Source organism: Nerophis ophidion, linkage group LG12, assembly GCF_033978795.1.
Source record: "Nerophis ophidion isolate RoL-2023_Sa linkage group LG12, RoL_Noph_v1.0, whole genome shotgun sequence".
NCBI lineage: Eukaryota > Metazoa > Chordata > Actinopteri > Syngnathiformes > Syngnathidae > Nerophis > Nerophis ophidion.
In genome coordinates this window covers 17,972,279-17,997,035 of record NC_084622.1, presented here as the reverse complement: position 1 = coordinate 17,997,035, position 24,757 = coordinate 17,972,279, and the positions used below count along the sequence as shown (strand labels likewise).

Here is a 24,757-nt window from a genome sequence, read left to right as displayed (position 1 = left end):
TTTTGTCCTACTCATTTTAGCAGTTCTTGAACTCACCATAGTGTGCACTGTGACGCAACAGTTTGTTTACATGTAAAATCTTCCGCTCCTTCTTTGTCTCATTTTGTCCACCAAATGTTTTATGCTGTGTGTGAATGCACAGATGTTATTGACTTGTTGGAGTGCTGATCCGGCTATCTAGGCTAGCTGTATGTACATATTGCATCATTATGCCTCATTTGTAGCTATATTTGAGCTCATTTAATATCCTTTTGCTTTTATCCTCCTTGTTCATAATTTAGTTTTGCATATCTCATGACACATTATTCTGTATGCAATAGTTGCGGCATTTCTGATAGCGGTTTGTGTGTTGTTCCAGACCACAGCAAATGTTTCCATGTTGCTGGAACGACATCGAAACACAGTCATTTTGATAGTAGGCTATTATAGCTAATATAGACACTTACATCATGTGTTGTTTTCATTATAACACTTATATAAGACTTTTAAAGTAATATTGATAGTAGGCTAATATAGCTAATATAGACACTTACATTATGTGTTGTCTTCGTTATAACACTTATATAAGACTTTCAAAATCATTTTGATAGTAGGCTAATATAGCTAATATAGACACATCATGTGTTGTCTTCATTATAACACTTATATAAGACTTTTAAAATAATATTAATAGTAGGCTAATATAGACACTTGCATCATGTGTTGTCGTCATTATAACACTTATATCACACTTTTAAAGTCACTTTGATAGTAGGCTAATATAGCTAATATAGACACTTCCGTCATGTGTTGCCTTCAATATAACACATATCACTTTTAAATTCATTTAGATAGTAGGCTAAAATAGCTAATATAGACACTTGCATCATGTGTTGTCTTCATTATAACACTTATATAAGACTTCCATCCATCCATTTTCTACCGCTTATTTGTGGGGCGCTGGTGCTTATCTCAGTTACAATCGGGCGGAAGGCGTCCTACACCCTGGACAAGTCGCACCGTCGTCACAGGGCCTTATATAAAACTTTTAAAGTAATATTGTTAGTAGGCTAATATGGCTAATATAGACACTCACGTCATGTGTTGTCTTCATTATAACACTTATATAGGACTTTTAAAGTCATTTTGATAGTAGGCTAATAATAGCTAATATAAACACTTACATCATGTGTTGTCTTCATTATAACCCTTATATAAGACTTTTAAAGTAATTTTGATAGTAGGCTAATAATAGCTAATATAAACACTTACGTCATGTGTTGTCTTCATTATAACACCTACATATGACTTTTGAGGTAATTTTGATAGTTGGCTAATAATAGCTAATATATACACATCATGTGTTGTCTTCATTATAACACTTATATAAGACTTTCAAAGTAATTTTGAAAGTAGGCTAATATAGCTAATATAGACGCTTACATCATGTGTTGTCTTCATTATAACAGAATAATTTTGAAGGCATTTTGATAGTAGGTTAATATAGCTAATATAGACACATCATGTGTTGCCTTCATTATAACACTTATATAAGACTCTCAGTCATTTTGATAGTAGGCTAATATAGACACTTACATCATGTGTTGTCTTCATTATAACACTTATATAAGACTTTTAAAGTCATTTTGACAGTAGGCTAATATAGACACTTACATCATGTGTTGTCTTCATTGTAACACTTATATAAGACTTTTAAAGTAATTTTGACAGTAGGCTAATATAGACACTTACATCATGTGTTGTCTTCATTGTAACACTTATATAAGACTTTTAAAGTCATTTTGATAGTAGGCTAATAATAGCTAAAATAAACACTTACGTCATGTGTTGTCTTCATTATAACACTTACATACAACTTTTAAGGTCATTTTGATAGTAGGCTAGTAATAGCTGATATAGACACATCATGGGATGTGTCTATATTAGGGACGGCGTGGCGCATTGGGAGAGTGGCCGTGCGCAACCCGAGGGTCACTGGTTCAAATCCCACCTAGTACCAACCTCGTCACGTCCGTTGTGTCCTGAGCAAGACACTTCACCCTTGCTCCTGATGGGTGCTGGTTGGCGCCTTGCATGGCAGCTCCCTCCATCAGTGTGTGAATGTGTGTGTGAATGGGTAAATGTGGAAGTAGTGTCAAAGCGCTTTGAGTACCTTGAAGGTAGAAAAGCGCTATACAAGTACAACCCATTTATCATTTATCATTTATGTGTTGTCTTCATTATAACATTTATATAAGATTTTAAAGTCATTTTGATAGTAGGCTAATATAGCTAATATAGACGCTTACATCATGTGTTGTCTTTGTTATAACACTTACATAAGAATTTTGAAGTCATTTTGATAGTAGGCTAATAATGGCTAATATAGAAACTTACATCATGTGTTGTCTTCATTATAACACTTATATAAGACTTTTCATATTTTGCGGCTCCAGGCAGATTAGTTTTTTGTATTTTTGGTCCAATATGGCTCTTTCAACGTTTTGGGTTGCCGACTCCTGACCTCAACTAACATGAACAACAAACGAACCATCTTGCTGAAAGGAATACAACCCATGCGCATTGTTCCTCACTTAACAACCTGGCCAAGGTCACAACACCTGTGGTCAGCAAAGGACTCCTCGTTCTCGGGGTTGAGTGTCCCCGCCGAGGCGAACATGATGGTGGTGTCCAGGTCAGCGATGATGCCCGACACGGCGCTGGCTGCTGTGATGCAGGCCTGGGTGCCTTTGTTACCCGCCTGCAGCGCCGACAGCACCAAGGACACCTGCAACACCCGGAGGATGGCATCGTTTCATAACAATGATGGGACACTTCATTAGGTACACCAGGTGTAAACTGTACGTCACATACCGTATTTTCTTGAATTGCCGCCGGGTATATAGTATGTGCCTGCCGTTTCGCAAAATATTAGCATATGCCTGGAATTTCCGCCGGGTCAAACTCGTCACGTCACGAGTGACACTTCACCTGTCATCATTTTCAAAATGGAGGAGGCTGATTTCAATCATTTGAAATCGCATAAAGGGAAGAAGATTAAGAGCTATTCAGTAGGATTTAAGGTCCAAGCTATTGAATATGCTAAAAAGAACAGTAAGCAGCTATGTTTTATTAATATACCGTAGCTGCGTGTGTCAAATATGAGTCATTAAATGACTCCCGCCTCCTGGTGGTAGAGGGCGCTAGTGATCCTTCTTTCGACTACTTGGCTGCAGAAGAAGTGACAAAAAGCAGCAAGAGTGAGCAGCGATCGTTTATTTTTTCCTCTCGCTTGCACTTTTAACATGGAGGATTACATACCTAAAATAAAACAGTTTTCTAAACTGGACTTTCAATCGAAGCAGGAGGTGAAATGAAGTGAAGTGAATTATATTTATATAGCGCTTTTCTCAAAGTGACTCAAAGCGCTTTACATAGTGAAACCCGATATCTAATTTTTACATTTAAACCAGTGTGGGTGGCAGTGGGAGCAGGTGGGTAAAGTGTCTTGCCCAAGGACACAACGGCAGTGACTAGGATGGTAGAAGCGGGGATCGAACCTTCAACCCTCAAGTTGCTGGTATGGCCGCTCTACCAAACGAGCTATACCGCCCCGAGGTAATAAAGGAAGATCTCCATCGAGACAGAGAGACTTTTAAAACTGAAGAAAGATAAGGAAGACTTCTATAAACAAGTTATCGATGCTTTTGATCAGAAGGAGCTGCGCATGGACTTCATTTATAAGTAAAGGTAAGACCATAATAATGTTTTTTTTATTAAATGTGCTTTTCATGATGGTATCCTTACATCACACTCAAATTTCTAAGCGCAGGCCTAAATTTACCGCATGCCTTTGGTAAACGCAGAGTCAGAAGAGGTTTTAAATTAATTAGCGCCCAGGCAGCAATTGAAGGAAATACGGTAGATTATAAACAAATGAAACCGCCTGAGAGGAATCCTGGAACTGGCTGTAAGTCTCCTATCAGAGAGCATGAAAAGCTCAAATGAATCAAGTTGGATATGAGCTGAGAATTGAATCCCAGTGTTGGGAAGGAAGTGAATGACTAATGTGTGAGCCGAGCAGCCTCGCTGAGTGCGGGGGTCGCAGCAGGGACACGTTACAAGGACTATTTAGTGTGCAGCGGTGCGGGCCAGCTTTTCATGACTTGCATTACCGCTGCGATAAAGTCCTTTATCACCACCCCAAAAAATAACATATCACCTTTATATTGTACCGGCCTTTTACAAGTTTAAGACTAACTTTATTACTTCCTTGTCAAGGTGTGGATGGGTTATCATATATTACAGCAGATAACGGAGTAAACCACTCGGAAAAAACTACCCGAGTGACATCCATTAAATTCAGAGGAGCGTGACAACAGCCCGGAAAGAGCCTTTTATATTTCTGTGTGGGTTCAGAAAACACAATAAAAAATTTGAAATTTAATAATACACTATATTGACAAAATTATTTGGCCACCCATCCAAATGATGACAATCAGGTGTCCTAATCACAGGTGCATCAAATGAAGCACTTAGGCATGGAGAAATTGTGTTAGATGTAAATATAAACAGAATACAATGATTTGCAAACCCTTTTAAACCAATATTCAGTTGATTATGCTACAAAGACAACATATTTGATGTTCAAACTCATAAACATTTTTTTTTTGCAAATAATCATTAACTTTAGAATTTGATGCCAGCAACACGTGACAAAGAAGTTGGGAGAGGTGGCAATAAATACTGATAAAGTTGAGGAATGCTCATCAAACACTTATTTGGAACATCCCACAGGTGTGCAGGCTAATTGGGAACAGGTGGGTGCCATGATTGGGTATAAAAACAGCTTCCCAAAAAATGCTCAGTCTTTCACAAGAAAGGATGGGGCGAGGTACACCCCTTTGTCCACAACTGCGTGAGCAAATAGTCAAACAGTTTAAGAACAACGTTTCTCAAAGTGCAATTGCAAGAAATTTAGGGATTTCAACATCTACGCTCCATAATATCATCAAAAGGTTCAGAGAATCTGGAGAAATCACTTCACGTAAGCAGCATGGTTGGAAACCAACATTGAATGACCGTGACCTTCGATTCCCTCAGACGGCACTGTATCAAAAACCGACGTCAATCTCTAAAGGATGTCACCACATGGGCTCAGGAACACTTCAGAAAACCACTGTCACCAAATACAGTTGGTCGCTACATCTGTAAGTGCAAGTTAAAGCTCTACTATGCAAAGCGAAAGCCATTTATCAACAACATCCAGAAACGCTGCCAGCTTCTCTGGGCCCGAGATCATCTAAGATGGACTGATGCAAAATGGAAAAGTGCTCTGTGGTCTGACGAGTCCACATTTCAAATTGTTTTTGGAAATATTCAACATTGTGTCATCCGGACCAAAGGGGAAGCGAACCATCCAGACTGTTATCGACGCAAAGTTCAAAAGCCAGCATCTGTGAAGGTATGGGGGTGCATTAGTGCCCAAGGCATGAGTAACTTGCACATCTGTGAAGGCACCATTAATGCTGAAAGGTACATACAGGTTTTGGAACAACATATGCTGCCATCTAAGTGTTGTCTTTTTAATGGACGCCCCTGCTTATTTCAGCAAGGCAATGCGAAGCCACATTCAGCACGTGTTACAACAGCGTGGCTTCGTAAAAAAAGAGTGTGGGTACTTTCCTGGCCCGCCTGCAGTCCAGACCAGTCTCCCATGGAAAATGTGTGGCGCATTATGAAGCGTAAAATACGACAGCGGAGACCCCGGACTGTTGAACGACTGAAGCTCTACATAAAACAAGAATGGGAAAGAATTCCACTTTCAAAGCTTCAACAATTAGTTTCCTCAGTTCCCAAACGTTTATTGAGTGTTGTTCAAAGAAAAAGTGATGTAACACAGTGGTGAACATGCCCTTTTCCAACTACTTTGGCACGTGTTGCAGCCATGAAATTCTAAGTTAATTATTATTTGCAAAAAAAAAAAAAGTTTATGAGTTTGAACATCAAATATGTTGTCTTTGTAGTGCATTCAACTTAATATGGGTTGAAAAAGATTTGCAAATCATTGTATTCCGTTTATATTTACATCTAACACAATTTCCCAACTAATATGGAAACGGGGTTTGTATGTTTGTATAGTGTATGTATATGTACATGTACATGTATGTGTATATGTATGTTTGTGCGTGTGGATGTACAAACTGAGTGCAGTTCCTCTTTAACAATAAGTTTAAGTTGGTGTTTGTAAATTGCAGCTGCGTGGAAGGTCACACTACCTTTTCTGTGACGGCGCGAGCACACTCAATGAGTTCCCTCTTAGAGAAGCTGTCTGTAGGGCTGAGCTGCAGGGCGCCAGCTTTCTGGACCAGGTAGATACAGCCGTGTCCCAGCTCCTGTACACGTGTTTTGATCTGGAAAGCCACCTGAAAGCAGAAGCAGACACCGATTCAGACCCGATCCGTCCGGCTTCACTCTTCCGTCAACAATCGCGTGCTCAACTCCAATCCCTTTTATCGAGCAGGTGGATGAAAAATGATTTTCGAGCACTCTCTAGAGATGGCAAAGCTGGCACTTTCATATTATTTCCAAACTGAGCTTCATGGGTGGGTGGGCGAGCCTTTATAAGCATCACTACAGGCATTCAGACTCGTCGAGGCAACGTGTCGCTATGGTAACCAGCTGGGTTTGCAGCAGGCTGTTGTGTACAAGTTACTGATCAGAGCGGTGAGCTTATTAGTGAGATGGTTCCACACACTGACACCAACAACAGAGAGAGGAAAACTTGAATAAAAGGACAAGGTGGGAGTGATGGATGCGGGAGGGAGGGAGGTAGGGAGGGGTACCCTTTACTTTGATCACAGAGCTGAAAACACCTGCGCTCATCAGCATGTGAGTGCAAACATAACTTTATATTTCAGAGTGGCCGTGCCAGCAACTTGAGGGTTGCAGGTTCGATTCCCGCCTCCACCATCCTAGTCACTGCCGTTGTGTCCTTGGGCAAGACACTTTACCCACCTGCTCCCAGTGCCACCCACACTGGTTTAAATGTAACTTAGATATTGGCTTTCACTATGTAACGCGCTTTGAGTAACTTGAGAAAAAGCGCTATATAAATATAATTCACTTCACTTCTTAAAAGGGGAAGTTTTTAGGAATTTAACCTCTAATTAACAATCCTTATGCAAGACAAGAACACATATGTCTTTTTTTTAATGCATTATAACTGGTAAATAAACGTAACATATTTTTCAGACTATAAGGCGCACTTAAAATCCACTTTCTCAAAAATCGACGGTGCGCCTATTTCTATGGAATAATTTTGGTTGTGCTTACCGACCTCGAAGCCATTTTATTTGGTGCATGGTGTAATGATATGGGTGACCAGTAGATGGCAGTCACACATGAGTGATACAAGTAGACTGCAATATGACGCCAGTAAACAAATAATGCATTCTAACTGGTAAATCAAAGTTCCGTATTTTTTCGACTATAATGCGCACTTAAAATTATTTAATTTTCTTAAAAATCGACAGTGCGCCTTATAACCCGGTGCGCATAATGCACGGAATGATTCTGGTTGCGCTTACCGACCTCGAAGCAATTATAGTTGGTACCTGGAGTACTGATAAGTGTGACCAGTAGATGGCAATCACACAAAAGATAAGTGTAAACTGCACAATGACGCCAGTAATAGAATAGAGTAGATCCTTATGGTCATTGTACAACGAAATTGCCGGGTCAAACTAATTTCTCCAAATAATTTGCATATGCCTAAAATTTTCGCCGAGTCAAACTTGTCACGTCACGAGTGACACTTCACCTGTCTCCATTTTCAAAATGGAGGAGGCTGATTTCAATAATTTGAAACCGCATAAAGGGAAGAAGATTAAGAGCTATTCAGTAGGATTTAAGGTCCAAGCTATAGAATATGCTAAAAAGAACAGTAAGCAGCTATGTTTTATTAATATACCGTAGCTGCGTGTGTCAAATATGAGTCATTAAATGACTCCGCCTCCTGGTGATAGAGGGCGCTAGTGATCCTTCTTGCAACTACTCGGCTGCAGAAGAAGTGACAACAAGCAGCAAGAGTGAGCAGCGATCGTTTATTTTTTCCTCTCGCTTGCACTTTTAACATGGAGGATTACATATCTGAAATAAAACAGATTTCTAAACTGGACTTTCAATCGAAGCAGGAGGTAATAAAGGAAGATATCCATCGAAACAGAGAGACTTTTAAAACTGAAGAAAGATAAGGAAGACTTCTATAAACAAGTTATCGATGCTTTTGATCAGAAGGAGCTGCACATGGACTTCATTTATGAGTAAAGGTAAGACCATAATAACGTTTTATTAAATGTGCTTTTCATGATGGTATCTTTACATCACACTCAAATGTATGCGCGCAGGCCTAAATTTACCGCATGCCTTTGGTAAACGCCGCAGTGAGAAGAGATTTTAAATTAATTAGCGCCCCGGTGGCAATTCAAGGAAATACGGTATGTGTTCTTGTCTTACATGAGGATGATAGGAAAAATTCTCCCTCAAAAATCCAGTTGCCCTTTAAGTTTCTCAGGATAACCCTCACCTCTTCAGGTTCTGCGGTGGCTGCAGCGAGGCGGCCCTGGTGTGCCAGATGCCCATAGTCCACCGTCACCTGAGAGGCCAGGCCGCCAAGCTCTTCTGGACTCGTCACTGACTTGGTCATCTAGTCAGAACGAGAGGGGGTCAAAGGGGGAAGGAACGCTTCAGCTAATGAACTGAAGTCTAGGAAATAGTCATTAGAAATTGGAAAGTGGAAGGTAGTCACCATCTCTTGTGCCACGATGGCGATGGCCTTGGAGAACTTCACCATCGTGGTCTGGTAGTCCACAAAGGAGCCGTCTGGTTCGGGAGGTGTTCCTTCATCCAGCTGTGAAGACCAACATTGCTATTTTCAATACGTGTATGCAGAGATGGGCAAGACATTTGGAAAATGTAGTCAGCTAAGCTACAAGTTACTCTCGAGTAAATGTAGATCAGCTACAGGTGAAGCTACTGTATGTCTGGACAACCGTAGTGAAGTGAATTGATTAACTCAAAGAATGTTGTAGATATAGTGAATGTTTATGTTCACATTGAAGACAGTAAACCACTAAGTTTAATTACATAGTAGTATTTCAGTTTGAGCACAATAGCACCTTAGTTTGATATTCGCAGGTGGATTGGATCACTTCTCGTAGGAAAAGAGGCTCTAATTGGGACTTCGGCATGCAAAAGTGATAACCATATCCTTGAGAAAAAATCTAATCTATGCGAGAGAATTCCTCTGCCATTTTCAAGTATGTTTTTTTTTTCTTTTCTGAGCCGTCAGCTTGAAGCGTCCCTCCGTCTCCGACTCCCTCGTCGTCATGTGACATGAGTGTGTGATTGCTATTATTTTGCTTGCTAGTTTCGATGACCTGCCTTATCATGCCTCTGATTGGCCGGTCCATAAATCGCCTTAACGTTAGCCAATCCAGCCTCTCATCCTAGGAACACAAGGCAATCCTCATGGATGTTTTCCGTATGTATTATTGGATTTTGTCCATATTTTTGGGGGGCCTGGATTTGCTATTCATTTTGTAGCTTTAATGTAAGCTACATCGCTAAACGGGTCTAAAAGTAACTTAGCTACAGGAAAAGCTACGCGTTAAAAAAGTAGCTAAGCTACCGCCAAGCTACTGGAAAATGTAGTTAAGCAATGTAGCTTAGCGACATGTAGCTTGTTACTGCCCATCACTGCATGTCTGTAGAGCAGGGCTGTCCAAAGTGCGGCCATTAGCGGCCCGCGGGTAATTTTTTAACAGCCCTAAGCACATTCTAAAAATACGATTAAAAAAATAAAAAACAGAAAAAGTGGTATTAAAGAGTAAACGGGTGAAATGTGACAAGAAAAGGTTGCAATGTTTACTCTAATAACACAGAGCTGCCATGCAGGCTGTTATTTTCTTTAAGAAAATAATAATTAATCAAAATCAATGTCACATTAAATATTCCACTTTGAGATATTTTTTGGGGAAAATGTTGCATATTTTGTGTTTGCCATATAAAAAACAAAGTTGTTGTTTTTTTCTAAGGAAGGGCCTAATAAGAACAAACAAAAAACAAACAACAATAAAAGTTATAATTGACAGATGGATCTGAAGTTGTTCTCTAGATGATTGTGTTTAAAGTAAACAGTAAAAAAAAAAAAATGTTTTTTATTTTTAATGAGTAGGACCCTTTTGGATCCTCAATAATTTTAGTGCAATTGTTTTTGTGTGTCATTGCTAAAAAAATAAATAATTGAAATCAATGGTGTTATGTGTTGACATTGTTAAAGCTCCAATTATTCTATAATCTCAAATATACCACTTTAAAATTCTATTGGGGGAAACTATTGCATATTTTGTGTTTTTTTCCCCATAACAAAACAGGGTTTCTTTTGACAAAAAGGGCATACAACTTAAATCTTTAAAAATGTTATATTGACAGTTAGACCTAATATTGATCTAGAGATTTAAACCTTGAATGACAATAATACAAAATAATAACACATTTTAAATATTTTTTTGACTAAAATCCTTTGGGGTCCCTGGGATCAAGCCTGAGTGGAGGCCTAAATGTATATTTTTACACATATATTGTGTTGGTTTTTGAAATAAAAACATATCAAAACGGCCCCCGCTTGCTTTGATTTTTCAGTGTGCGGCCCACAGTGGAAAAAGTTTGGACACCCCTGCTGTAGAGGATTGTTTCAGCTTGAACACCAAACATGCTCATCTGTTAATGTCCCAATAATGTGAAAAATTAAGCATGGACTTATTTTCCGTAAATTATCCTGGGGCCACAGGTGAGCTGCAACCTTTCCCTGCCAACTGTGAGTAAAAGGCAGGCACACGGCAGCGAATAACAAGGCACTTAGCCATCCACATGCACATGAACAAATATGGATGGATGAATCTTTAACATCTCAATGTACTAAACCCAAAAGCAGTGAAGTTGTCACCCTGTGTAAATGGTAAATAAAAATAGAATATAATGATTTGCAAATCCTTTTCTACTTGTATTCAATTGAATGAACTGCAAATACAAGATATTCAATGTTCGCACTGAGAAACTTAATTGTCTGCGTTTCTGGGTGTTGTTGATAAATGGCTTTTGCTTTGCATAGTAAAGTTTTAACTTGCACTTACAGACGTAGCAGTGACGAACTGTAGTTACGGACAGTGGTTTTGTGAAGTGTTCCTGAGCCCATGCGGTGATATCCTTTACACACTGATGTCGCTTTTTGATGCAGTACCGCCTGAGGGTCCAAGGTCCATAATATCATGGCTTACGTGCAGTGATTTCTCCAGATTCTCTTAACCTTTTGATGATATTACAGACCGTGGATGGTGAAATCCCTAAATTGCTTGCAACAGCTGGTTGAGAAATGTTGTTTAGTCTCGTCAGACTACAGAACACTTTCCCACTTTGCATCAGTCCATCTTAGATCAGCGAAGCCGGCAGCGTTTCTGGGTGTTGTTGATAAATGGCTTTGGCTTTGCAAAGTAGATATCCGTCCATCCATTTTCTACCGCTTATTCCCTTTTGGGGTCGTGGGGGGCGCTGGCGCCTATCTCAGCTACAATCGGGCGGAAGGCGGAGTACACCCTGGACAAGTCGCCCCCTCATCGCAGGGCCAACACAGATAGACAGACAACATTCAAACTCACATTCACACACTAGGGCCAATTTAGTGTTGCCAATCAACCTATCCCTAGGTGCATGTCTTTGGAAGTGGGAGGAAGCCGGAGTACCTGGAGGGAACCCACGCATTCACGGGGAGAACATGCAAACTCCACACAGAAAGATTCCGAGCCTGGATTTGAACCCAGGACTGCAGGACCTTCATATTGTGAGGCAGACGCACTAACCCCTCTGCCACCGTGAAGCCCGCATAGTAGTTATTTATTGCAAATAATAGCTCATTTGGAATTTGATGCCTTCAACATGTTTCAAAAATGCACAGATGGCAAAAAAGACTGAGAAAGTTGAGGAATGCTAATCGAATACTTATTCGTAGCAAAAAATAAAGTTTTTCAGTTCGAACGTTAAAATATCTTGTCTCTGCAGTCTATCCAATTGAATATAAGTTGAAAAGGATTTGCAAATCATTGTATTGTCTTTTTATTTACCATTTACACAAAGTGACAACTTCACTGCTTTTGGGTTTTGTAGATGTTTTTGGACTCTAGAATGAAACCAATATTACCTTGGGATGGGAGGTTGGGTTTTGTCATTCCAATTACCCAAAAGAGTTAGGATTTTTATTTGAATTTTTCTGCACGGCATCATACTGAGGAATGTTTTGCACCTCCAATTGTCTCCATTAGGTAACACCGTTATCAGAAAGGCCTTTTGTGATGATGCAGTATAATTTGCAAAATCCGACCACAACACTAAATATAAAAATTGTTCAATGAATAAGACTATGGAAGAGTCAATTGAAACAGACATCTTGCGTCCAAGCTCATTAAATTGTGCGAGTAGAGCTAACTAAGTGTCCGTTGAGTGTCTGTATTGTTAATTATTAACCTCAAAGTCAATCCTGCGACATGTCCCCCAGCAGGAGAGAGTGACAGCTACTATCAGCCCTTGCCTGAGGACTACCGCGGGACTAATGACAGTCACGGACAACACCCGCGGTGAAACCACCACGCCAATGAGGTCGGCAATAAGTGTCGCAGTGATTTCCACTCCTCACCCGGCCCATGGCCTCGGCGATGGACTCCACCATGCCCCCGACCATGCCCCCCTCGCTGGCTGCCTCGTTCAAAGTCACCATGATGTCGTCCACCGCCTCCTTCATCAGCTGTGCGGCTTCGGAGATGGCGTCATGAGTGTGGGATGCCTGGGCATGGTTAAAAACAATAGTCATTATGGCTCCAATTAAGATCAAAGACTACAAAATTAATCTAATCTGAGTATATTTCGGATCGGAATATTACTGTGTTTGTGAACCTCGGACAAAATTATCCAATCATGAAATTTATTTTCATGCATCACCTTCAATACATTTTATTTTGACGTGCTCAAACGGAAGTAAAAGAAGAAGAAGCAGTGATTTCTGCCAAAAACAAACATGGCTATGCGCATTCCTGCTTGTCCGACGTTTGTCACGTTATTTATCATTTATATTTTACTTATGTTTGCTACTTTTGTTTTACCTCTCTTTTTAAAATGGAGCTGTTCTGTGCCCTCCATGTCGTGATATGTGAGGGTTGGCGAACGTCGTCATGTTACGACATTCTGTTTAGCAGTTAGTACTTGAATAGCTGTAAGGTCGTGAATAAAACAGCTCGTTGAGACGACCACTGGATGCTTCGTTTATTGTTACATCGACACATGACACTCCAGACCAGACCAGGGGTCACCAACCTTTTTGAAACCAAGAGCTACTTCTTGGGTACTGATTAATGCGAAAGGCTACCAGTTTGATACACACTTAAATAAACTGCCAAAAATAGCCAATTTGCTTAATTTACCTATAACTCTATGCTATTATTAATAATTAATTATATTTATCTTTGTGGAAACACTGATCATCTTGATTTGTCACAGTAAATATTTATAGAAACAGATAAATATAAAAAAAAAGGGTATTTCTATCTGTCATTCCGTCGTACATTTTTTTCCTTCTACGTAAGGTTTTTTTGTAGAGAATAAATGACGAAAAAAACACTTAATTGAAGGGTTTAAAAGAGGAAAAAAAACACGAAAAAAATGAAAACTTTTTTTTAAAACATATTTTATCTTCAATTTCGACTCTTTAAAATTCTAAATTCAACCCCAAAAAAAGAGAAAAACCAGCTAAATCGAATCTTTTTGAAAAAAAATTTAAAAATAATTTATGGAATATCATTAGTATTTTTTCCTGATTAAGATTATTTTTTTAGAATTTTGGTAACATGTTTTAAATAGGTTAAAATCCAATCTGTACTTTGTTAGAATATATAACAAATTGGACCAAGCTATATTTCTAACAAAGACAAATCATTATTTCTTCTAGATTTTCCAGAATAAAAATTTTAAAAGAAATTCAAAAGACTTTGAAATAAGATTTAAATATGATTCTACAGATTTTCTAGATCTGCCAGAATAATTTTTTTGAATTTTAATCATAAGTTTGAAGAAATATTTCACAAATATTCTTTGTCAAAAAAACAGAAGCTAAAATGAAAAATTAAATTATTATTTTTTTTATTATTCTTTATAATAAAAAAATAAATTTACTTGAACATTGATTTAAATTGTCAGGAAAGAAGAGGAAGGAATTTAAAAGGTAAAAAGGTATATGTGTTTAAAAATCCTAAAATAATTTTTAAGGTTATATTTTTTCTCTAAAATTGTCTTTCTGAAAGTTATAAGAAGCAAAGTAAAAAAATAAATGAATTCATTCAAACAAGTGAAGACCAAGTCTTTAAAATAGAATTTTCAAATTCTATTTGAGTTTTGTCTCTCTTAGAATTAAAAATGTCGAGCGAAGCGAGACCAGCTTGATAGTAAGTAAATACAATTTAAAGAGTAGAGGCAGCTCACTGGTAAGTGTTGCTATTTGAGCTATTTTTAGAACAGGCCAGCGGGCGACTCATCTGGTCCACGTTGGTGACCCCTGTACTAGGTCATAAAATCAGTGTCAGTTGAGTCGGTCCATAGGTTGCCTGTAGGGATTTTTAAAGTCCAGCAGATGTCAGTATTTAGTGACACAGTACCGACAAAGTATCAATACAGTTTTGCAATGTGTCGAAACGCTTTATGACGCCTCATCAACCCATCACTAGCACACACTCATGCGCTCTGATCTGAATGAATCGGCATTAACCAGCCCTTGATTGGAATAAAATTCTGATTGGAACAAACGCAATCAAGTCAAAATATTATGAATGGCGTGTTTACATGAAGCATTTTTAATCTGGTTAGGCTTTTAATCCGATGAAATGTGTTTACATGCACATACCGTATTTCCTTGAATTGCAGCCAGGTATATAGTATGCACCTGCCTAGAATTACTGCCGGGTCAAACTCGTTTCGCAAAATATTATTTTTATTAGCGCATGTCTAGAATTTCCGCCGGGTCAAACTCGTTTCGCAAAATAATTAGCATATGCCTAGAATTTCCGCCGGGTCAAACTCATCACGTCACAAGTGACACTTCACCTGTCATCATTTTCAAAATGGAGGAGGCTGATTTCAATCATTTGAAATCCCATAAAGGGAAGAAGATTAAGAGCTATTCAGTAGGATTTAAGGTCCAAGCTATTGAATATGCTGAAAAGACCAGTAAGCAGCTATGTTTTATTATATACCGTAGCTGCGTGTGTCAAATATGAGTCATTAAATGACTCCCGCCTCCTGGTGGTAGAGGGCGCTAGTGATCCTTCTTGTGACTACTCAGCTGCAGAAGAAGTGACAACAAGCAGCAAGAGTAAGCAGCGTGTGTTTATTTTTTCCTCTTGTTGCACTTTTAACATGGAGGATTACATATCTAAAATATAAGTTTTCTAAAGTGGACTTTCAACCGAAGCAGGAGGTAATAATGGAAGATCTCCATCGAGACAGAGAGACTTTTAAAACTGAAGAAAGATAAGGAAGACTTCTATAAACAAGTAATCGATGCTTTTGATCAGAAGGAGCTCCGCATGGACTTCATTTATAAGTAAAGGTAAGACCATAAAAAAGGTTTTTTTTATTAAAATGAGCTTTTCATGATGATATCCTTACAGCACACTTAAATTTATAAGCGCAGGCCTAAATTTACCGCATGTCTTTGGTAAGTGCCGGAGTGAGAAGAGGTTTTAAATTAATAAGCACCCCGGCGACAATTCAAGGAAATACGGTAGCTATTAAATAAGAGAGAAACCCATGCTAACAATGGCACACTGGAGTTTATCCCTGGTGTGGTCCTCTATAGACCGTCTCTGTCCTGCTAAAAGCAGACAGGACCAATTACTGTAAGTGCATACTGTCTGCATCAATAGAGCGAGGAGAACGAGCCGCTATACTTTGACAAGCAGCAATAAAACTCGGTAAGAACTCCCGCAGCTGAGCAACTGACATATAGCAGAGAACTGCTGAGCATGGGAAAGATAGGACGTTTAGGATCCTGCTCATCATTCTCATCCACTGCCATCAGTCACACAACTATCACGCCAAACGCATTTATTCAATCAATACCAGTTTGCTTATTACCTTTGGGTTGCCGCCACCTTCCTTGGCAGCGTAAAGCATCTGCAAGGCAGACTCGGACAGGGTCTTGGTCTGATCCAGAATGGTCATTTGCTGTTGGTGGTCGTGCAGCTTGGAGGCCAGACCCACCGAGGCCACGACAAGCGGCTCAAAGTAGCCGGCCAGCTGAGTCACCTGCGGGAAACAAGGTTAGAAGACGAAGGACAAGATGGAATACAAGCAGAATGAGGATACGTATCTAAATCCATAAGGGATGAAGGGATGTACTTACCTTGTGTCCCAGCTGGGCGGCTTCACCCCGGGCGGCCGTGGAGACGGGATCAATCAGATGGCCAATCTCCTGCACGGATGAAGTCAGCTGTTCCTGCAGGGCCTGGTTGAGTTACAAAAGGCGGAGAATTACGGCGTAAATTACAACAGAAAGACTACAGATCCCATTTAGCTCTTTGTCTCAAGAGCAGCCACAGCTGATGGGTGTGCTTACTTCCATAGAGATATCATCTCTGCAGGGCAGCGTCTGTCCCACCGCAGCCAGGGAAGCTTGCTCAATGTCCCGGATACATTTATTGATGCTATCTATGGAGTAATCACACTCCTTCTGTCCTGGTGCCTTGTCCCTGGGGGCCAGAAAGTTGGAAAACTGCAGACATGCTCCTTCCATTCTGGTGTAAACACTAAGTGAATGCATTGCTCACAATAATGTGATTTAAAGGCCTACTGAAATGAGATGTTATTATTTAAACAGGGATAGCAGCTCCATTCTATGTGTCATACTTGATCATTTCGCGATATTGCCATATTTTTGCTGAAAGGATTTAGTAGAGAACATCCACGATAAAGTTCGCAACGTTTGGTCGCTAATAAAAAAAGCCTTGCCTGTACCGGAAGTAGCAGACGATGTGCGCGTGACGTCACGGGTTGTGGAGCTGCTCACATCTGAACATTGTTTACAATCATGGCCACCAGCAGCGAGAGCGATTCGGACCGGGAAAGCGACAATTTCCCCAGGATGAAAGATTTTTGGATGAGGAAAGTGAGAGTGAAGGACTAGAAAAAAAAAGGTGCAGTGGGAGCGATTCGGATGTTATTGGACACATTTACAAGGATAATTCTGGAAAATCCCTTATCTGCTTATTGTGTTACTAGTGTTTTAGTGAGATCATATGGTCGTACCTGAAAGTCGGAAGGGTGTGGCCACGGGTGTGGTGACCGCCAGTGTCTCTGAGCGAAGCCACGTTTCTGGATGAGGCGAAACGAAGGCAGCCGTTGCGGCCGGGCTGAGCTTTTTTTTGCCCTCTTCCACGGTGGAAGCATCCCACGTTCGGGGGCGGCCGGTGGGAGGAGGCAAGAGAGTTTGCAGCTGCCTCTTTGACAGGTGCACGAGGAACGACGCAAGCTATCAGCTCATGTCTATGGTAAGAGCCAACTTATTACAACAATTTTCTCATCGAAACCTGCCGTTTGACATGTGGTAGGGAACCATGTTCACCTGACTGCTCTGTTCCATAGTAAAGCTTCACCGTCATCTTTAGGGAATGTAAACAAGGAAACAACGGCTGTGTTTGTTTTGCTAAAGCAGCCGTAATACACCGCTTCCCACCTACTTCTTTCTTCTTTGATGTTTCCATTTTTAATTGAAAAAATTGCAAAAGATTCAGCAACACAGATGTCCAGAATACTATGGAATTATGGGATTAAAGCAGACGATTTATAGCTGGGATCGGGGCTGGAACAACATGTCCGCTACAATCCGTGACGTCACGCGCACGCGTCATCATACCGCGACGTTTTCAACAGGATACTTCGCGCGGAATTGAAAATTGCAATTTAGTAAACTAAAAAGGCCGTGTTGGCATGTGTTGCAATGTAATATTTCATCATTGATATATAAACTATCAGACTGCTTGGTCGGTAGCAGTGGGTTTCAGTAGGCCTTTAAGAAATTAAACAGAATAGAATAGAATGGTTATGTTGTCATTATATTTGTATTTAACGAGACTAAGGACTCCAACTTAAGGTGTGGTAGTGAAAACAAATATGGAATAAAAATACATCACATAAGTAATGAAGATAATTAAAGCTGCAAGCAGCGATGGGCGGGACTGCTTGGGCTGCTGCCCCCGTGACCCAAGCCCGGATAAGCGGTAGAAGATAGATGGATGGATAATTACACAGAGAAAAAGTTGTATACACATGTGTTATACATCAGTCTCATAGTAATAACAGTTGTAAAGTTGCTTGGGCATTTTATAAGGACGCCTTGGTGCCGACATTTTGAGACTAATGCATGGTGAACGGAGCGGGGCTTTTGTATTGAAGGGGGAATAGCTAACTTCCTGTTGATTTTAGCTGGAGGTTGTCAGTCTATGAAATATAGGTCTCAGTGAGACCTACATTGAGGTTTTTGTTTCACCTGTGTATGACATTTCTACAGTGAGTTAGAAGCAGTTTTGTCTGAGCAGGAAGCCGCCATCTAGTGACAACATTAGCGCAACTGCAACAGCTTAACAACATTTTGCGGGTTCAAAATCTAAACCGGGGTAGAAATTAAAACTCTTTCATAAACTTTTAATCAGAAGGGTTCAATCTCTCTTCTGTGTTTATTAGAAGCGGAAACGACAAAGAGGAAATAATGTTTGAAAAACAGCGAAAATATTTTTTGCCAACTTTTTATTGAAGGGGGAATTGCAAACTTCTGGTTGATTTTAGCTGGGAGTTATGAGCGTATGAAATATAGGTCTAACTGAGACCTACATAGAGGTTTTTGTTTCATGTTTCTACGACATTGCTACTGGAAGTTACAGACAGTTTTGTCTGTGTTTTCTTCCTAGGGGGTGCTAGAGCGCAATTCAGAGTTTCGGGTTTTGGTTTTTTGATTAGATGGCAATTTTCGCCAGTCCTGATGTGTGTGTCAAATTTGGTGAGTTTTGAAGCATGTTAAGGGGGTCAAATTAAAGCTCAAAGAGGCGGCAGAATAATAATAAAGAATAATAATAATAAAACCTTAGAAATTCAATAGGGTCCCCTGTCCCAAAGGGACATCAGTCCCTAAAAATTAAGAATTGAAATAAACAGATTACTATCCAATAAAAACAATAAGCAATCCTGTAAAATATAAAAAACACTGTATAATATACAGAACAAAACAAGAGTAGAGGAATAATAAAGTAATGACAATCAGTGTCGGACGTATTGCACTCGAAGGGTAATATTGCACAGTAGTGTATTTGGGTAGGGTATTGTAAAGGGGTGAATAATTTATTATATATTTGAGTTCAAAGATGGGGACAGCTCTGGGAACAGGAGATTAAAGACAAGTAAAAGAAGTGTTTATTCAGAATATGTCTACTGCGAACTGATGAATAATAATAAATTACATTTGTAACGCACTTTACATTTGTTAAAATCTCAAACTGCTACATGGCATATGTATATTAAAAAAACAGAAAGTTAGAGTATATAATAGAAAATTAAAATAGAAATGATAAGTGTGACCAGTAGATGGCAGTCACACATAAGAGATATGTGTAGACGGCATTATTACACGAGTAAACAAATCATGCATTCTACCTGGTAAATAAACGTACCGTATTTTTCGGACTATCAGGCGTACTTAAAATCCTTTCATTTTCTCAAAAATCAACAGTGCGCCTTATTATGTACGGAATCATTTTGGTTGTGCTTACCGACCTCAAAGCAATTTTATTAGGTACATGGTTTAACGATAAGTGTGACCAGTAGATGGCAGTCACACATGAGGGATACGTGTGGACTGCACTGTGACGCCAGTAAACAAATCATGCATTTTAACTGATAAATAAACGCACCGTATTTTTCTGACTATAAGGCGCACTTAAAATCCTTTAATTTTCTCACAAATTGACAGTGCGTCTTATAACCTGGTGCCCATAATGTACGGAATAATTTTGGTTGGTACATGCTGTAATACGTGTGACCAGTAGATGGCAGTCACACATGACAACAGTCAACAAATCATGTATTGTAACTGGTAAATAAACATACCGTATTTTTCGGACTATAAGGCGCACTTTGTGGGTTCTTCCGAGGATGTTGTAGTCGTAATGATTTGTGCAGTCCTTTGAGACATTTGTGATTTGGGGCTATATAAATAAACATTGATTGATTGACTTAAAATTCTTTCATTTTCTCAAAAATTGACAGTGCGCCTTATAACCCTTTCCCCATAATGCACAGAATAAATTTGGTTGTGCTTACCGACCTCGAAGCAATTTCATTTGGTACATTCTGTAATGATAAGTGTGACTGGTAGATAGCTGTCACACATAAGAGATAAGTTTAGACTGCACTGACGTCAGTGAATTACATTTTAAATGTTGAATTGAATTAAATTAGTTTAGTATTATTTAAAGGGGACACAATACTACACGGTTAAAAAGCCAGAATTAGCCATATTTGACGTATAAAATTCAGACTTTTATCACAATATTGCCAATTTTTTTGTTATTCTTGTAAAATAGTGACTTTTTTTTAGTAAAATGATGACCTTTGTCATAAGTAAAATTATGATTATTAATATTATAATATTGCCAAAATGCTAGTTTCATATACAATTGTGACTTTTGTCGAGTAAAAATAAGACTCTTCATAAAATTGCCAACAATTTAAGCATTTCTTGTAAATTTGCGACTGTGTGTTGAGTAAAAGTCCAACTGTTATAGTATTGCACAAATGTTCAGTTTTTCTTGTTAATAGAAAATTAAAGGCCCACACACACAAAGTACAGTGTATTATGCAGCGATCATTTTGAAAGATCGTGTTACGAAGAGGGTCCATCGCGAAGGGCAGAGATGGGCATCGTCACTACCCGGCGACTGTTGCTGAAGAAAGGTGCGGGGCCGACCTTCAGGTTGTACAGGTACGACCGTAAAATCTCACTAAAACACTAGTAACACAATAAGCAGATAGGGGATTTTCCAGAATTATCCTATTAAATTTGTCTAATAACATCTGAATCGCTCTGCCGTTTTTTTTTCTAGTCTTTCACTCTCACTTTGCTCATCCACGAATCTTTCATCCTCACTCAAATTAATGGGGAAATCCTCGCTTTTTCGATCCAAATCGTTCTGGTGCTGGTGCCCATGATTGTAAACAATGTTCAGATGTGAGCAGCTCCACAACCCGTGACATCATGCGCACATCGTCTGCTACTTCCGGTACAGGCAAGGCTTTTTTATTAGCGACCAAAAGTTGCGAACTTTATCGTCGATGTTCTCTTCTAAATCCATCCATCCATCCATTTTCTACCGCTTATTCCCTTTTGGGGTCGCGGGGGGCGCTGGCGCCTATCTCAGCTACAATCGGGCGGAAGGCGGGGTACACCCTGGACAAGTCGCCACCTCATCACAGGGCCAACACAAATAGACGGACAACATTCACACTCACATTCACACACTAGGGCCAATTTAGTGTTGCCAATCAACCTATCCCCAGGTGCATGTCTTTGGAAGTGGGAGGAAGCCGGAGTACCCGGAGTACCCGGAGGGAACCCACGCATTCACGGGGAGAACATGCAAACTCCACACAGAAAGATCCCGAGCCTGGATTTGAACCCAGGACTGCAGGACCTTCGTATTGTGAGGTAGACGCACTAACCCCTCTGCCACCGTGAAGCCCTCTCTTCTAAATCCTTTCAGCAAAAATATGGCAATATCGCGAAATGATCAAGTATGACACATAGAATGGACCTGCCTCCCCGTTTAAATAAGAACGTCTCATTTCAGTAGGCCTTTAAAATGTAAATAAAAATGAAAAACACTAGATAAAACAGAAACATAGATAAAAATAGGAAAAAAAAAAGCATAAAAGCATTGGATAAAACAGACAACCAAGGAGTGCTTTTAAAAAACAAGAAAGCAGAGAAACGAGATAAAAGGGACGGCGTGGCGCAGTGGGAGAGTGGCCGTGCGCAACCCGAGGGGCCCTGGTTCAAATCCCACCTAGTACCAACCTCGTCACGTCCGTTGTGTCCTGAGCAAGACACTTCACCCTTGCTCCTGATGGGTGCTGGTTGGCGCCTTGCATGGCAGCTCCCTCCATCAGTGTGTGAATGTGTGTTTGAATGGGTAAATGTGGAAGTAGTGTCAAAGCGCTTTGAGTACCTTGAAGGTAGAAAAGCGCTATACAAGTACAGCCCATTTATTTATTTATTTTAAAAGCTGTGCTAAAAAAAGGTGGCTTTTTAGTCCCTTCTTAAAACGGTCGACCGACTGTGGAAGCTCGAAGATGGTCGGGGAGAGCGTTCCAGAGTCTGGTGGACCATTATTTGTAGGTTTGTCCTGATGGGTTTGAGGAGGTTGAGGGGAAACTAGGTCCTTGAGGTAGGAGGGGGCGTTGCCGTAGAAACATTGACGTGTTAGCAGGTTCATTTTGAATTGGGTCCGGGATGCAATAGGCAGCCAGTAAGGTGACTTGAGGATAGGTGTGAAATGATCACACTTGCCCACCCTCGTCATGAGTCGAGATTAATCCAAAAAAACACCAACTGGTTCATTGGGAACTTTTTTTTTTTTTTTTGGCCAGACATAGTGAAGCGTGAAGAGCATAAAGTGAGGAGGGCTAAATATCGCCTTTTTGGAGTCCTGTCATCTGCCAGGTTGCCAAGCAACAGTGGAGGCCAGGCTTCTGCTAAATCAGGGGTCTCCAACCTTTTTGAAACCAAGAGCTACTTCTTGGGTACTGATTAATGCGAAGGGCTACCAGTTTGATACACACTTAAATGAATTGCCAGAAATAGCCAATTTGATCAATTTACCTTTAACTCTATGCTATTATTAATAATTAATGATATTTATCTTTGTGGAAACACTGATCATCATAATGATTTCTCACAATAAATATATATATAGAAACAAATAAATACCCCCCCCCCCAAAAAAAGGGTATTTCTGTCTGTCATTCCGTCGTACATTTTTTTTCCTTCTACGGAAGGTTTTTTGTAGAGAATAAATGATGAAAAAAACACTTAATTGAACGGTTTAAAAGAGGAGAAACCACGAAAAAAATTTAAATAAGATTTAGTCTGTTGCTGCGAGGTTTGATGAATTCAGCAGTCTTTTTCTGTTCTTTTAAAAGAAAATGTAGTCAAAACCAACCTGATAGAAGTGATGAGGCTCTTGATGGAGTCGGATACTGTTCTGGAGTGACCAGCGAGTATAGACCAAGTGGGCGGGTCTTTGGGGTTGAGGACCAGCGACCTGGCCGTTTCTAGGAGGTAAGTGGAGCTATCAAGCATAGAGCGCGCTGAACGGACTATTGGCTCCTGGGATACTGCACCCTGTGGAGAAGGTGAAAGACAAGTGGTATGACAGAGTTGTTCATATTACTTCTACTGCTGCGGAAAAGATCAAAGGAGCAATGGAAGTGAGGCATGAGATTAGAAAGACAGCTTTACAGAGACACAAGAAGAAACACCTTCAGTCTTTATGATCCCAGCCAAAGCCTCCCTCGACAATTAGATGAACAAGATGAAGATTAGGGCAGCAGTGAGGGCGCGAGTGCCGTTAAACACTGCCCTCCAACAGATTACAGCCATAAAGCTTTTAGAGGACTCTGTGAGGACTTTCACGCTCAGTTTGAAAATAATAAAAAATGTATCTTTGTGATTCATTTGGAGACATTACAACAGGGGAGAAGATCCATTCCGATTCCCTGAACATTCATCGCACAAACCTTTCGGTATTGTTGGATTTGGAAGGTTTTAGTTTAAGGGAACAGCTCTGACATTCTTGGCAGGTCGGATGACATTTTGTAATAGAATGCTGCTGAGAATAAAAGCGCTCATCAAACACGGAGATCCATTTTAGGTCAAAGAGATGTGTGCAGAAACAAGAACTAAGTTTAACGTGGTACATGTCAAGCTACCGTATTTCCTTGAATTTCCGCCGGGTATATAGTATGCGCCTGCCTGGAATTACTGCCGGGTCGAAATCGCTTCGCAAAATAATTAGCGCATGCTTAGTATTACCGCCGGGTCAAACTCGTCACGTCACGAGTGACACTTCCCCTGTCATCATTTTCAAAATGGAGGAGGCTGATTTCAATCATTTGAAATCGCATAAAGGGAAGGAGATTTAGAGCTATTCATTAGGATTTAAGGTCCAAGCTATTGAATATGCAAAAAAAACAGTAAGCAGATATGTTTTATTCATATACCGTAGCTGCGTGTGTCAAATATGAGTCATGAAATGACTCCCGCCTCCTGGTGGTAGAGGACGCTAGTGATCCTTCTTGCGACTACTCGGCTGCAGAAGAAGTGACAACGAGTGACGTTATATGTGCTGGGACGGACATGACGCAGGGGGTGCACGACGGACCTTTTAGGATGCAACACCACTACTCCTTTGCTGGCGATGTATACAACCAAACTGAAATAAAACATGTTCCAGTCCTAAATACCCAGTGTATTATTTATACAATAACACTTCATGGTGGCAGCGGTGGGATAAAGAGATCAACAACGGAGCAGAACGGGAGTGGGAATTGTCTGAGGTTAATTCTGTCGTCGCCC

The 24,757-nt window shown here is 40.1% G+C and overlaps 1 protein-coding gene across 1 annotated transcript in view; it reads right to left on the bottom strand.

The window, feature by feature from the left end:
- Positions 1–24,757, bottom strand: part of tln2b (talin 2b) — a 242,937-nt gene that overhangs the window by 43,860 nt on the left and 174,320 nt on the right. The window contains 9 exon segments of the mRNA XM_061918043.1: positions 2,601–2,767; positions 6,258–6,404; positions 8,567–8,686; positions 8,789–8,890; positions 12,728–12,874; positions 16,213–16,383; positions 16,481–16,582; positions 16,694–16,826; positions 23,343–23,524. Coding sequence (XP_061774027.1) covers positions 2,601–2,767; positions 6,258–6,404; positions 8,567–8,686; positions 8,789–8,890; positions 12,728–12,874; positions 16,213–16,383; positions 16,481–16,582; positions 16,694–16,826; positions 23,343–23,524 — 1,271 coding nt within the window.